At 39.2% G+C, this 15,981-nt stretch overlaps 1 protein-coding gene across 1 annotated transcript in view; it reads left to right on the top strand.

Annotated features, from left to right (window-relative positions):
• MICU1 (mitochondrial calcium uptake 1) overlaps positions 1-15,981 on the top strand; it is a 149,119-nt gene that overhangs the window by 41,230 nt on the left and 91,908 nt on the right. The window contains exons 4-5 of the mRNA XM_058671974.1: positions 2,078-2,240; positions 10,848-10,891. Of these exons, the coding sequence (XP_058527957.1) occupies positions 2,078-2,240; positions 10,848-10,891 (207 nt within the window). The remainder of the gene's footprint in view (positions 1-2,077; positions 2,241-10,847; positions 10,892-15,981) is intronic.

Raw genomic sequence — 15,981 nt, 5'->3', positions numbered from 1 at the left:
TAGCACTCAAATGCTAAATCACATCTGGTCATGGAATTGAGATTATTGTTTAGCAGCTGCTGCCAATAACCTCGAAGTGACATCAGCTTGAATTACTGTGTCCTGTAATAGCTATGTTAATGTGGCAAATTTAAAGCATTTATACAGTTTTCCATAATATTAATGAATTGCTGTGTGGGCATGGGCCTGCTGAGTTTTTACAATTTACTGCCTTGATATATTTTCTAGATGATTCCTTATAACATGCTCTTTGTTATTTCAGTATATAAAGTAACATATACTATTTCACTATATAAAATTCAGGTACAAGAGAAATTTTTTCACCAAAATATTACATGACTGGTATGGCATTTGGTATGTTTCGTGCACAAATTGAGGGGTTTTGTGTCAGGTAGGAATATCAGCTATTATGTCAGCCTGAGAAACATTTAGCTAAAGGAATGCTGCATTTGTTTTTTCTCCTTTTTTTTTAAAAAAAAGACTTATTTTTATTGGAAAGTCAGATATACAAAGAGGAGGAAAGAGAGAAAAATCTTCCGTCCAATGATTCACTCCCCAAGTGACCACAACAGCCGGTACTGCCCCGATCCAAAGCCAGGAGCTAGGAACTTCTTCCAGGTCTCCCACACGGGTGCAGAGTCGCAAGGCTTAGACCTGTCCTCGACTGCTTTCCCAGGCCACAAGCAGGGAGCTAGATGGGAAGTGGAGCTGCTGGGATTAGAACCGGCGCCCATATGGGATCCTGGCTCATTCAAGGCGAGGACCTTAGTCGCTAGGCCACCGTGCTGGGCCCGATTTTGCTGCTTATTAAAAGTTTGCTTCTAGGCTTCTCAACACTGTTTCTTGCTATTTCTGTACATGAAGAATTTCTGGCAATTTGCTTCATATTTTTTATGTCAAAAGTAAATATCTTTTTTCTGACCTATTAATAAAATTTAGTTTCTGTAACATGAAATTTTATTTTTCTATGCCACTGTTTAATATATTTTTTCTTCGTTAATTTTCAAAAACACGAAAGCTTAAGTCTTTTGTTTTAGGACTCAGCAAGTCATATATAATATATATTGCATAAGCCATAGACTGTCATATATATGGCATTTTACAATGCTACAGGGACCTTTTGAATTCTCTTACGGTGTTTTTCAGTTTTAGTAGTTTTCAATGATTTAAGAAAGTAGGAAATTCTTTTTAAAAAGGCCCTAAACAAATTAGATGAACATTGCCTCAAGTGGAATATGAATGGCATATTGCAAGAAAGAGATTCAAGAAACTGTAAATTCATTTCAATTGTTTAAAATATTATTTTATTTATTTGTAATGCCAGGCTACAAAGAGAATAAACAAGAGAGAGTGAGAGCACAGGAGGAAGAGAATGATCTCTATGGGAGGTTGGGGAAAGAGAGAGATCTTCTCTCAGCTATCCTCTGGTTCACTCCCTAAATGGTCACACAGCCAGAGCTGGGTGAGGCAGGGCCCCTCTGCTCTTTCCCTAGGCACATCAGCAAGAGCTGGATTGGAAGTGAAGCAGCTAGCACTCAAACCAGTATCCATTTAGGATGCTGGCATTTCAAAGGCAGTGGCTACACCAACTACACCAGCCCCTCAATTTTTTTTTTTTTTTTAAATAGGTATTTTATTTATTTGAAAGATGGAGTTGCAGAGAAAGGCGAGGCACACACACAGAGATCTTGTATCTGCTGTTTCATTCCCCCACATGGTCACAATGGCCAAGGCTAGGCCTGGCCAAAGCTAGGCATTAGGGGCTTTATCTGGGTCTCCCACCTGGGTGCCAGGACCCATCCTCCACTGCTTTTCCAAGCAGGTTATGAGGGAGCCAGATTAGAAGTAGAACAGCTGGAACTCAAACCGGCACCCATGAGATATTGTCTTTGCATGCAGTGTGGCTTATCTCACTATGCCACAACATTGGACCCGATTCAGTTTTTTTGTAGTATTAAAAATACAGGTATAGAAAAAAAGACAAAGTTTTCCAGAAAATGAAAAACACGTTTATTGATTAGCATCAATAATGAGAACATATGAATAATGCTTGCCACTCTGAAATTTCTAATTTTAGGTGATGGAATATGAGAACAGGATTCGTGCCTACTCTACGCCAGACAAAATCTTTCGATATTTTGCTACCTTGAAAGTAATCAATGAACCTGGTGAGGCAGAAGTGTTTATGACTCCACAAGATTTCGTGCGATCCATAACACCCAATGAAAAACAACCAGAACGTAAGTTGCTAACATGATAAATAGCTTTATGGTATTTGTTTTATTATCAATACAAACCACTTCACTTTTTTTCTGTCTCGGATATGCAATAATATAGATTCATGCAATAATTATACTTGCTGTGTAGCTACTTAATGCCAGGCATGGTACTAGCATTTAGGAGTATATAGGAGGGGAGCCTGCAAGTCTAACGTGGCAGTCTTCAACAACTGAGAATGTTGTGCCCATCCCAGCTCTGCTGTTGTTGCCATTTGGGGAGTGAATCGGCAGATGGAAGATATTTCTGTTTCCCCTCTCTGTAAATCTGCTTTTCAAGTAAAAATAATTTTAAGTGATATATTACAAATGGCTATGGTCAGCTTACTCTTTAGTGGAAAAGGTAATAGGAGGAAATACACAACTTCAATATTGTGATTGGTAAAACATGCTGAAGTCCTGTGGCAGTGGAAATAAGATATTTAACTCAATCTGAAAGTTTGAAGAATGCTTTGTAAAGAATAAATACAATTCATAGCACTAGAAGTCAGGCAGTCAAAGAATAGTGAACCTTCATTGGGACGCAGACCCTGCAGGAGAACACAAGGCAGGGAGCAGCCCAGACCGTGCCAGGTTACAGTACACCAGCATACATGTGGGTCAGGTCTGGGGACAGACCAGTCTGGACCAGCACATAACGCCCACAGGCAGATCTGAGAACCAGAGCAGAGGGCAGGAGGAACCAGATCGGGCCACAACTCCAGCCAGTTCACATTAGGACAGGCATAGAAATCCCCCATCCTGATAGGTGGCAGCACCCACCAATAGGAGCTGGAACAGGGGCCAGAGTAGACTAGGCCAGGTGGTGCAATAAGACTGTGGAAGCTCAGGAGAGGCAAGTCATGCCAGCCTGGGCCAAATGGGGGCCAGGTACGTGAATCCCAGGGACAGGAGATCTGTCAGGGCCTGGGTAGATTGGCTCAGGTCATGGGGCCCACATGTGTGGTGGGAGAGGGTTCCTGGGCCCTGGGGACATGGGAACTGCTAGGATATGGCTCACTTGACCCAGATTCTGGGGCCCATCTTCTAGGTGGGTATTGGTTCCGTGAACCTCGGAGTGGGGAATCTGGCAAGGCTTGGGTTTCCTGACCTGGGTCCCACAGCCCAGATACTAGGTGGATGTCAGGTTTGCAATCCCCAACCCAGCAAACAAAATGACTTATCAGGCAAGCATTGGGGGTTAGCAGAGTGAGCTGCTGCTTAGGATGTGAGAATGCCAGTTCAAGTTCTAGCTGCTCTGTTTCTGAGCCAGCTCCCTGCTAATACTCCTGGGAAACCAGCAGGTGATGGCTAAAGAATAGGAGTCCAGGGTGGAATTCAGGCTTCAGCCTGGTGTAGTTTCGGCTTTTGTGGGCATTTGGAGAGTGAAGCAGATAAAAGAACTCTCTCTTCCTCCTCCTCTCCCTCTGTCACTGCTTTTCAAGTAAAAAAACCTTTTAAAAAAAAATACCCAGGGGTGGGGAGAATCCAAGTACCTATGAAACTGTGTCACATAATACAATGTAATTAATGAATTAATAAAATTAAAAAAAAAAAATACCCAAACGGCTTGGTGCAATGGCTCAACTACCTAATCCTCCCCTTTTAAGTGCTGGAATCCCATATGGGCGCCAGTTCATGTCCTGGCTGCTCCACTTCCCATCCAGCTCCCTGCTCATGGCCTAGGAAAGAAGCAGAGGATGGTCCAAAGTTTTGGGACCCCACACCCGTGTGGGAGATCTGGAAGAAGATCCTGGCTCCTGGATTCAGATCTGCTCAACTCTAGCCATTATGGCCACTTGGGAGTGAACCAACATCTTTATCCTGTAAAATCTACCTTTCCAATAAAAATAATTCTTTTTTGAAAAAGACAAAAGTTCATGAAAAATTAAGTTGAAGGATTATTAGAAAAATAAATGGTTTAATAACACCAGAAGAATATATAGGAAAGATGATGGGATATGAGAGCACAAAGATTTGGACCTTCTGCCAAAGCAACCACTGAATTGCACAAACAGAAATCAATTCTGTGGAAATCCTGGAGTCTTAATTATGAACATATAGAACCAAGTGAATACTTATTTAAGAAAAGGACTGCAAAATTTTTTGCTAAGAAAACGTTCTGGCATTTTTGCCTACCCACCCATCTACCATGTCGCTTTTCATTTTCTTTTCTTCCCTTTTTTTAATAAGATTTATTTATTCAAAAGGTATACCAACAGAGAGAGAGAGAGAGAGGAGTTTAACACTTTTATGCACATTTCAGTAATGGATAGAACCACTAGATAGGAGATAGGTAAAGAAACAGAACTGGGCCCAGCACGGTACCTATCAGCTAAAGTCCTTGCCTTGAACGCGCCAGGATCCCATATGGGCGCCGGTTCTAATCCCAGCTGCTCCACTTCCCATCCAGCTCCCTGCTTGTGGCCTGGGAAAGCAGTCGAGGATGGCTCAAAAGCCTTGGGACCCTGCACCCACGTGGGAGACCCGAAAGAGGTTCCTGACTCCTGGCTTTGGATCGGTGCAGCACCGGCTGTTGCGGCTCACTTGGGGAGTGGAGCATTGGACAGAAGATCTTCCCCTCTGTCTCTCCTCCTCTCTGTGTATCTGACTTTGCAATAAAAATAAATAAAAATCTTTCAAAAAAAAAAGAGAACTTCAACAACACTATAAACAACCAGACCTAGCAGACCTACCAGACGCTCTAAGAACAGAATACACATTCTCCTCCAATGCATGTGCACAGCAGTTTCCAAGATATCTTACCTTAAACCTCAAAACAAAGTTTAAAAGAGTAAAATCAATTTTTACACTAAAATGAACATCATTTAAAAATTGCTTTTGAAATTTATTTTCAGCCTTCAGTCTATTAGTTCGCTCATTAAATGCCCACAACAGCCAAAGGCTAGCCAGTTGAAGCCAGAGCCTGGGAGTCAATGCAGGTTTCCCATAAGCATGACAGCCAACTAGGTACTTGAGCCATTATTAGCCGCCTTCCCAAGGTGTGCATTAGCAGAATTCTGGATTGGAAATGGAGTAGCCAGGACTTGACACGGACACTTTGATAAAGGGATGCAAGTGTCTCAAGTGGTAACTTAAGCTTTATGCCACATCCCTACCAAAATTTATCTTTTAAATCTGTTTTGCATGAACCTTTTCAAAGGATTTATTTATTTTTATTGCAAAGTCAGATATACAAAGAGGAGGAAAGACAGAGAGGAAGATCTTCCCTCCGATGATTCACTCCCCAAGTGACCACAACTGCCAGGTCTGTGCCGATCCGAAACCAGGAACCAGGAACTTCTTCCAGGTCTCCCACACAGGTGCAGGGTCCCAAAGCTTTTGAGCCATCCTTGAATGCTTTTCCAGGCCACAAGCAGGGAGCTGGATGGGAAGTGGAGCTGCCGGGATTAGAACCAGCGCCCATATGGGATCCCGGGGCATGTTCAAGGCGAGGACTTTAGCCACTATTAGGCCACCATACTGGGCCCTGCACGCACTTTTGAATTACCTGTGTATACCCTTGAAAAGAGGTTTTAAAGGAATTGGGCTTCCCCCAGTTGTTTTTAAAATGATAAAACATCTGAAAGGTGTAGTAGGTAGATAAGCAGTTAAGTTTAAAAGAATATTCTTGGGCCCGGCGGCGTGGCCTAGCGGCTAAAGTCCTCGCCTTGAAAGCCCCGGGATCCCATATGGGCGCCGGTTCTAATCCCGGCAGCTCCACTTCCCATCCAGCTCCCTGCTTGTGGCCTGGCAAAGCAGTCGAGGACGGCCCAAAAGCTTTGGGACCCTGCACCCGCGTGGGAGACCCGGAAGAGGTTCCAGGTTCCCGGCATCGGATCGACGTGCACCAGCCCGTTGTGGCTCACTTGGGGAGTGAAACATCGAATGGAAGATCTTCCTCTCTGTCTCTCCTCCTCTCTGTATATCCGGCTTTCCAATAACAATAAATCTTTAAAAAAAAAAAAAAAGAAAGAATATCTATTCTTAGACTAAAGGCTTATTTGAAGTTTTTTAGAAATAATGTGAAAACAATTTTTATTTTTGTTTTGTGCTGTGAAGCCTCCACATTTAGTATGGTTGCTGTGCCTCTTAAGTCCTTGTTTATCTACAGGACTCCCATGGTTTTGTTTGTTTTTGCCATTTAAGCAAAGACCTGTTTTATACCTGATCTCACATCTCTCAGCCCTTCTCTTGCTCAGGTTGATGCTGAGCTAGTTATTAGTACAGGGATATTACCTGGCAGAACCAAACTTTAGCTACTATGTATCTTTTGCTTTCTGCTTCAACCCAGTTCTACTGCCATAGCATAGAACAGCTGTAGGAGCCCACTTAGGGATGTCAGCCAGGCACACATCTGGAGATCCAAACAAATTAACACTGGTAGGAACTGGTAGGTAAATACAGATTTTGAATATCTGTTATTTAACATATTTACTGCCAGAAGTCTTTTGGATTTCAAAATATTTGCATATACATAATGAGGTATCTTGAGAATGATATCCAAATCTAAATCTGAAAATCATTTATATTTTATATACACCTCTACACACAGCCTAAGGTGCTTTATACAGTGTTTTTGATGCATCTGCCTTTTGACAGTGACACATCAGATGAGGCCGGGTGTGCAATTTTTCACCTGTGGCATGATGTTGACACCCAGACCTTTCCATTTTGAAATTCTTTAGTTTACAGATATTCAGTCTGTATTTTTACTGTCTTCATTGGCCATTGGTAATACACAGCTACATATCTTCCCATGTAAACAAAGGAGAATTGAGCTCCCCCAGTTGTTTGCAATGATCGTCAGTTGAATTATGCTCCCTTCAACTGCCTTTTCCTCCCCCCAGTTCTTCTCTACCAACTCCCTCATATCCAGGAAACACAAGCCAGGTACCCCGGATTTGTAGACATGAGATTTCCCACATTTCACATGTTTTTGGTTGTATTTCTATGATAGAACACGCTTTTCTATCCTTTGTGTTTCATTCTCATGGTAAATAAATAAAAGCAACTGAAAAAGAACCTACCAAAATATCAAGTGTAAATGCAGTTATAAGGAATTGTTTTGTTCATTCTTTGTTCCTTTATTTTCATGTAGACTGCATGTATATCTATCCCGTGGTGTTGATTGATTAGCCACCTTCTATGGATCACTCTTACTGACTGAGGGGATACAGTAATTCATTCCCACTCCTAGAATAAACAACTGTTGTAGTCAGAAAATAAAGGTGAATCAAGCATTTCACTAGTTGCTTTGAACTTTGGATTTAGAGCTGTCTTGTTTGGCTTCAGTACTTTGTGTTGTGAGATTTTGAAGGAAAAAAGTAAGGAGTCTTCTGTAGAGAGAGAACAAGATTGCAAGCTTTAGTCCCGGTTTTTTGATAGCAGATATTTTCATTCCTGCCAGAATAGTTTTTCTGCACAAATAAAGTCTTATTGAGCAAATACTTTTTAAAACAATGTCTTTGGGAGACCAGCTTTGCAGCACATAGGGTTAAGCCCCTGCCTGCAACATGTGCATGCACAGCAGATGACCAGGTACTTTGTCCCTGTACCCATGTGGAAGCCCCAAGTGGGGTTTCAGGTTCTTGACTTGTTGCAGCTATTTAGGTGGTAAACCAATAGATGGAAGATCTGTCTTTGACACTCTGTCTGTCTGAGTCTTTCAAATAAATATATTTCTTAAATGTATTTTACTTCCACTGTAGCAAGGGTGGTGAAACAAGACTAAAAAAAGCCACTGAAGATCATTCAAGGAATGTTACTTTTAGACCTTTGGAAATCTTTATATATTCTAATTGTGTCCATACACTCAGGCATTGAAGTTCGTAGTATGTTGTTTTTTAATTGTTACGAGACTTGTTATACTTTAGTTACTAAATATCTGATATGCCAAATACATTTCTGGTTTAGAATAGGGAATAATTGCTTTGCTTCTCAGATGATAATCTTGAGGGAAAATTCTGATACATTAAAATGAAATTCAGTGGAAAATTTGGCTTCATTTTTATTTGCCCATGAATAGTAATTGCTACAAATGTTGCTACGGCAGAAGTAAAGTATATATGAATTAAAGTAAAGAAAAGAGTAAGACTGCAGAATTTTTTTATAGTTCAGATTTCTATCATGAGATGCCTGGACTCTAGCCCGTAGCTCATATTTCCACTTTTTTTGCTCATATCTTCACACAAACTGTATCCCAGCATACCCAGCAGGTCTAAATTTGTGAGTTTAACACTTTAAAAATAATCATAAAGCACAGACGACATGAAGATCTAAAATTAAAGTCTTAAATGAATAGAGAGCTGTTGAATTTCAGAGTGAAAAGCTGAATAAAACTAATTGGATACTGAATCTCAGTGAAACTCAACATAGCCTTAGTTAAGTAGCAAAAATGTAGAAGAAACAATATTTTATGTGACTTTAACATTATCACCCATTCTTCAAAGTCTGAATGCCATTGTCATGCCTAGATTCTGGTTAGAGACATATGACTTTATACTTAGTTATTTAACTCAGGAGACAGATTTTTTTTAATACATCTTTTTGGAAAAAAACGATTTATTTATTTTTATTGGAAAGTCAGATTTAAGAAGAGGAGAGAGAGAGAGAGATCTTCCATTTGGTTCACTTTCCAAGTGGCCACAATGGCTAGAACTGAATTGATCGAAAACCGGGAGCCAGGAGCCATGAGCTTCTTCTAGGTCTCCCACGTAGGTCTCAAGACTTTGGGCCATCCCTGAGTGCTTTCCCAGGCCACAAGCAGGGAGCTAGAAAGGAAGTGGAGCAGTTGGGATACGAATCAGCACCCATAAGGGATCCCAGCGCATGTAAGGCAAGGACTTTAGCCACGAGGCTACCACGCCAGGGCCAGGAGATAGATTTTTAAAAACAGTTTTGAGAGCTCATCGCAATGGCTTAATGGCTAATGCCTCACCTTGCAAATATCGAGGTCCCGTATGAGTGCCAGTTCATGTCCCACTGCTCTACTTCCCATTCAGCTCCCTGCCTGTGGCCTGGGAAATCGGTGGAGGATGGCCCAAAGTCTTGAGACCCTGCACCTGCAAGGGAGACCCGGAAGAAACTCCTTGATTCTGATCAGCTCAGCTTTGGCCATTGTGGTCATCTGGGAGTGAAGCAGCAGATGGAAGATGTTTCTGTTTCTGTCTGTAAATTTGGTTTGCCTTTCCAATAAAAATAAATAAATCTTTAAAAACATTTTTGTACAGTTTTAACTCCTTAACCACAGTGCTCTATATTTACTTTTAATCCCCTCCTGTGCTGTTTGGTCAACTTCTGCTAATAACCTATGAGCTGAGAATAGTTTGTCTATTTTTAAATGAGTAAAACAAGAAGCACACAAAGAATATTTGTGATGCTTGAATAGTATAGGACCTTAAATTTCAGTGTCTACAAAGGCTTATAGGCATAGCCATTCTTACTCATTTATGTCTGATAGTATTTGAGCTACAATAATAGAGTTGAGAATGTAAAGCATTTACTTTTTGTCCATTTATGGAAAAATGCTTGCTGTCCCTGTTGTAAAGCACCATGGAGGAGCTTAAAATGGGGTGTATTTACACAGAATACATGTGTCATGGTATTCTTTCTCTAAAAGCTAATGCAAATCATACGATTCTAGCACAAACATTCTGAAGTTTAAGTGCCTTCTAAACTGCTGATTTTTTTAGATGGCAACTGGTGTGCCCTTTAACTAGAAAACAGCAAACTTTTCCTTAAAAAGTCAGAGTATAAACCTTTTAGACCTTATATTCTTAGTTTCTAGGCCATTAAAACAGAAAAAGATAAAAGGAAAAACAGTGGGTAGTCCAGATTTGGCCTGCGGGCTGTAAGTTTGCCAGTGGGTGGTGCCCTGTGTAGTTGCTAGGAGAAACGAATGACCTGATATTATGGATTAAAAATTACATCTAAAACATGGCAAGCACTCAATGAAGTAAATGCTAGTTTCTTGCCTATTTTTGTTATTGTGTTTGGCTTAAATTGCTGATACAAGTAACTCCCATGTATTTGTATAATATCGAGGGAAAGCAGTGCACGAAGAAAAGATCTTGCTTTCAAGAGAACGGAATGGATGCATTCCTGTATGCTTTTACCATGCTCAGAATTCAAAGCTAGGTGTTCCCAAGTAAATATTTATGATTTAACTCAATTTTGAAAGATAAGCTGGGGACTGTTTCAGTATTTTTGCACAAGTTCTTTTGGCGTTGACACCTTTTGTTTTAGTTTAATTCCAAAACAATAGTATTAAGCTCTTGGCTTAACCTAATGCACCTCAGCTGGGGCAGCAGGACCATGAGCTCCGGGATGTACTGAAAACAGCCCCACGAGCAGCTGTCCGGAGTTCACTGGGACTTCAGGTTTGACTAGGCTTGCATGTGCCCCTCTTTTCTGTTACGTAAAATAAAGGGACTGGTATCTCTTAGCACTGATTCTTTGAGTCTGAAAGTGGTAAAATACGAATTTCTGTGGCTAAACCATCTAGTACATTGTATTGAATTGAGAGCTGGCGTTATCTGTGTTTCATTTGAGTTACAGTTAGTGATTACTTTTTTTTCTTCTCTTTTACAGACTTGGGTCTGGATCAATATATAATAAAACGTTTTGATGGAAAGGTGAGTAAATGATGATTCTTACATTGTAAATCTTCCTGTTTACTGAGACTTCCAAACGTGTGAGATCCTACATACCTGTTTGTCCTTCTCAAAAAAAGTATGGTTAGTTTAGGAAATTCACGCCTTCCACTGCTTCCATGAAAGAGCCAAGCAGGAAAATGTTTAATTTTTTTCCATTTAAGATAGCTTTAATGATTTGCCTCCTATATATATTAAGGGCTAACTTAGTGTTTGTTGACATCAGTATTAAATCAACAGCCATCAAAAAGGTTAATAAGCCCTCATGACATTTGAATATCTTGCAAAACACGTGTCTGATTTGACCTTCTTCAAATTCTACTAGTATATAGCAATAATCCTAAATAGAAAATTGCAAAAACTCTTATAGTGCTCTTATAAAAACTGGAGAACACCAAATTTGTATATATTTGCATTACACTTATTTTCAGGTCCTTGTTTTGTTTGAAAGTTAGCTTCCATCCTTAGGAATACTCCGCAAATACCCACAGCACCAAGGGCTGTGCTAGGCCAAGCCAGGGAGCTGGGAACTCAGTCCAGATCCCCGCTGTGGATGGCATGGGCCCAATCACTTAAGCCATCACTTGCTGCCTGGCAGCACCTGCATCAGCATACAGCTGCAGTCTGGAGCTTGAGCAAGGAGTCAAACCCCAGCAGTGCCATGTAGGACTTGGGCGTCTGATTCAGTACCCTAACTGATGTGCCAAAGACTGCCTCTCAGTTAATTTTTTTAATAACTGGATGTATCTTATAATAAGTCATTCTGAGTCATAGAAAATAAAACTTTGAATGTTATTACATTATAAAGCAGTCAGTTTAAACATGTTTTTCCCTTTCAGGCTAAAATCTCCAAAAAGAAAATATTACACAGGGTCAGAAAGAAAAGTAAAAGGTCATTTTTAAAGAGGAGGAAAAAAGCACATCTGGAAGAAGAAAGGGCCAGGCATGACTCTGCAAAGCACAATGAGAAGGAAATCAGAAAGAAAGTCATGGAGTGGCTGAACAAGGCAGGAGCACAAAAGAGGGTCTCTTACGGTAGAGGTTAGAATTAGTGTAAACTGATTTTGCAGGAATGTATCATTTCCTACATAGCATCCCCATATCCGGAAAACAGGTGAAGAGTTGTAGTAAGCTGTTCTGTAGAGGTGATAAGAATGAGTGACTGCTTTAATGTGGGAAAGATCTCAGCCAAGGCTACCAACCTAAAAATTACCTCTCCTGTTCATGTGATACGATACCCAAATGCCTCCTTGAGTATCGTCTTTTTAAAAGCCTGTATTCTGAAGGATAAAATGATCTAAAGAAAGGGCATTGAGCCAGCTCTTGGGAGCCTGGATTTGGAGTTGTGGCTGTGCTTTGGAACAGCCACCGCTTCTCTAATATTCTATGTCTCTACTTTTTGTGTGATAAGGCCCCCAATGTGTCTCTGTGAAGGGTTGCTGCAGACTCTTAGGTCAGGGTTTGATTTCAGAGTGTCTGGCAAGGCCGGTCTCTGTCTTACCCATCTTTGTGTCACTCAGAGTCCGGCACAGACCTGGCACATAGGAGGCAACCAATAAATAAATGCTCTATGACTTAGACAATGTCTACTAGTGAGTCACATATTTTTGGGAGGTATGAGTCACTAAATCAGTATTACAACAAAGACAGTTTAATAATTATGTTCCTTTTTAGTCACTGAAGGAATATACAGTAGGAATTTAATCTTTTCTTGTTATACATATGTAAACCTGAGGATAGTGATAGGTTGAATATGTGTGAATTAAACAGCAGAATTGCTTACTATTAGTAAATTTCCATTTTAGAGATTTCCCAAATATAAAACTCCTAATAATAACTCACATGTCATATATTACCTTCAGTATTTTCTGTTGTAACCCAATAACCAGTTGATGCACCTGAAGATGAGCATTTTCAGCTTTTGATGTGGCTAATGAATTTCTTCTTTGTTTTAATTGTATTGAATTTATGAGCTCTGTGTTTCTTACCATTAGCATTTTCCTGGCTTCATTTTTTTTTTTTTTAAAGATTTATTTATTCTCATTACAAAGTCAGATATACTGAGAGGAGGAGAGACAGAGAGGAAGTGGAGCTGCCGGGACCAGAACCAGCGGCCATATGGGATCAAGGCAAGGACCCCAGCCACTATGCCACGCCACCGAGCCCCGGCTTCATTTATTTTTATGAAATACTTTTTACACTTTATTGCATTTTATTCTTATTTTATAAAGATTTAGGAATGTTGGTGATAATGTTTGGAAGTATGTCTTGTAGCAAAGTTCGGCCTATGAAAGTTGACTCTGTGGTAGCAGGGTAACAGGTTCAGAAGGACAGGAGTAAGAGGCAAATTGGTGTAGGGCGGAGCCTGTGATCCTCAGCCCGCAAGATGTGGCTCATTGCTGGCAACAAGGGCTGACTCCAGCTTTTTATCTGCCTTATAATCACACGTTTTTCCAGAGTTTTTGGTTATGTATTAAACTCTTTCACTTGACAATAATTTCCCTTCAGATCTTCTCAACTCCTTTGGTTTCTTAATCAGAATGTCTCAATTGTTAAATAGCAGTGTCTAGAGTAGATAAGTCTTACTACAATTTCCTGTTTTGAAAAGCAGATTAGAATGATGACTGGTATTTGTATTATGGCCATACTCCTAAGTGTAGTTAGAAAGCTAGATGCCCTAGAGGAAATTACTTTTACATGTGCTTTGATTTTTAGATGAATGGTTTCCTCCTCCTTCTCCTCCCCCCTTTTTTTTAAATCTTGGAAGATGAACTAGCTGTGGAATGCGTAGCCAAAAAATAGTTTACTCCCATCTTCTTAGCCCCCATTGTTTTCACTATTAGCATGTCACATAAGCAAGGCCATCATTTAACTAGTAGTAAGCACTAGTTCATTTTATTGCCTTTTAATTGAATTGTAAATTAAGCTCTTTATCACTGAAAGCAAGAACAAATATAGAAATATTTTCTTGGAATGCTTTACTTGTACTTTAATTTCGTAGAAGCTAAAATGCAAAGTAGAAAAGATTGTCCAGCTGATAGTTATAAATAATTGAATGGTTGTTTCTTGTTTTATCATATTTTCTCCTGTTCTATTTAATCAACTCAAACATTCTCTGGAAGAAATAAATGAAACATTTCTGATCCAACATAGTGATTAAAACTTAAAGTTGGTTAAACAGCTTTTGAATTCTGTTGGCAATGATTATTTACTACTTTATATTAATAAATGCTAATCCTTATATAGAATCATGAAATACATTACTTTTTACATTTACATCATCTATTGCATTTCCAGGTTATCTACTAACACTGGCTTTTTACAAAGAAAGATTAGCCTTGGGTCTCACTCATTTTAAGAATATGTCTTGTGGATAAATTATCTTTTAAAAAAAAGATTTATTTATTCATTTGAAAGAGAATTACGGAGAGAGAGAGAAAAGAGAAATCTTTCATCTGCTGGTTCACTTCCCAAATGATTGCAACAGCCAGGCTGAAGGGAGGAACCTGGATCTTCATCTAGGTTTCCATGTGGGTGCAGGAACCCATGGACTTGGGTCATCTTCCATTGTTTTCCAGGTACATTAGCAGGGAGCTGGGTTGAAAGTGGAGCAGCCGGGACTTGAACCAGCTCTCTTTTGGGATGCCAGCATTGCAACAACAGCTTAACAGACTACATAAGAATGCTGTCCCCTAAGTGGTGATTTTTAAAAACTGCACAGACTAGGTATAAAGGTTCTAAAGCCTGAAAGAATTCAAATTTTCCCTTAAAAGATGTTTAAAAATCATTATAACTAGTTCTTCAGCATATTGTAGAGATAATAATACAAAATATTGTGGTTTTTGTTTTAATGTATTAATTCATGTATGTAACAAAAATGCCCACCAACCTCAATATCCATATATTCTCCACATAATTTGTTAATGTACTTATTTCATGAATTTTGAATTTATTCTTAAATGAAAACTATATTTTTTCTTCGCTTTAATTTCTATTATCTAATAATTGGCCTGTAAAACAAAATAGATTTTTTCTTTTCCCTAAGTGGGGCCTTTGTTTTACATTATTATCAAGTATTTCTTCTATTTAATCATTTAGATTTTTATTAGTGTAGTTTATTTCAAGTAGTTTATATTCTTATTTTCTCTAATATTTTACTTAGTTGATTATTTATTTAAAAGGAAAAATGACAAGAGGAAGAAACAGAGAAATTTTCTAACCATGATTTACTTGCTTGCTAAGTGTGTGCGAGCTGGGGTCGGGCCAAGCTAAGCCCAGGAGCTTGGAATTTCATCCTAGTCTCCCACGTAGATGGCAGGGACTCAAACGCTCAGACCGTCAACCTCCACCTGCCAAGGCACGTTGGCATTATTATTATTGGTGATAATTCCCTCATGATACAAATACGGTGAGTTGTTTTTTTCATTTAGAGATTTAACTTTAAACCACAGACACAAACTACTGGTAACCCATAAGTGAATATATTAGTGGGCTTTTTCAAAGGGCCCAATCATCACTCCCCAAATAACATCTGACTTTGTAATACTTATGGGGAACCAAAATACTTGGTGTGTTATCTTGGGATGTATTAGACTTTTTTAAACAAAAAGTTTTGTCTCAAAGTGTGAACTGTCCTCTGTATTTGGCATCTTGGGTCTTTGCTTATTATAAGCAGAATAGCAGAGAAAATATATTTTTTGACTTGTCTTTTCAAATGTTTTATTTATTTTTTTATGTATGTGTGTATAAGAATGTATGCAAACTCATCAGTCAAACATCATAGATTAGTAGACTGAATTAAAAAACTAAAACCCATCTGTTTGTTGCCTACAGGAGACATCTCACAAAGATCAGTGGAAATTATATATCACGGATTTTGATTTTTTTTTTTTAGTTTCATCTCTTCAAAACATTTTCTCATTAAATTCTTCACTGAGTCACAGATCATACAGTAGCATCATTTTCTTTAAGAAGGTTCTTGATTTTCTTTTTCATTTCTTCAATGACACGTTAGTCATTCAGTAGCATGTTATTTAACTCCATGGTGGTTTTAATTTCTTTTTTTCTTCCTG

This window comes from Ochotona princeps, chromosome 13 (genome assembly GCF_030435755.1).
Source record: "Ochotona princeps isolate mOchPri1 chromosome 13, mOchPri1.hap1, whole genome shotgun sequence".
NCBI classification, from domain to species: domain Eukaryota; kingdom Metazoa; phylum Chordata; class Mammalia; order Lagomorpha; family Ochotonidae; genus Ochotona; species Ochotona princeps.
The sequence above is the reverse complement of the archived record's forward strand: the minus strand, read 5'-3'. Positions and strand labels throughout refer to the sequence as shown.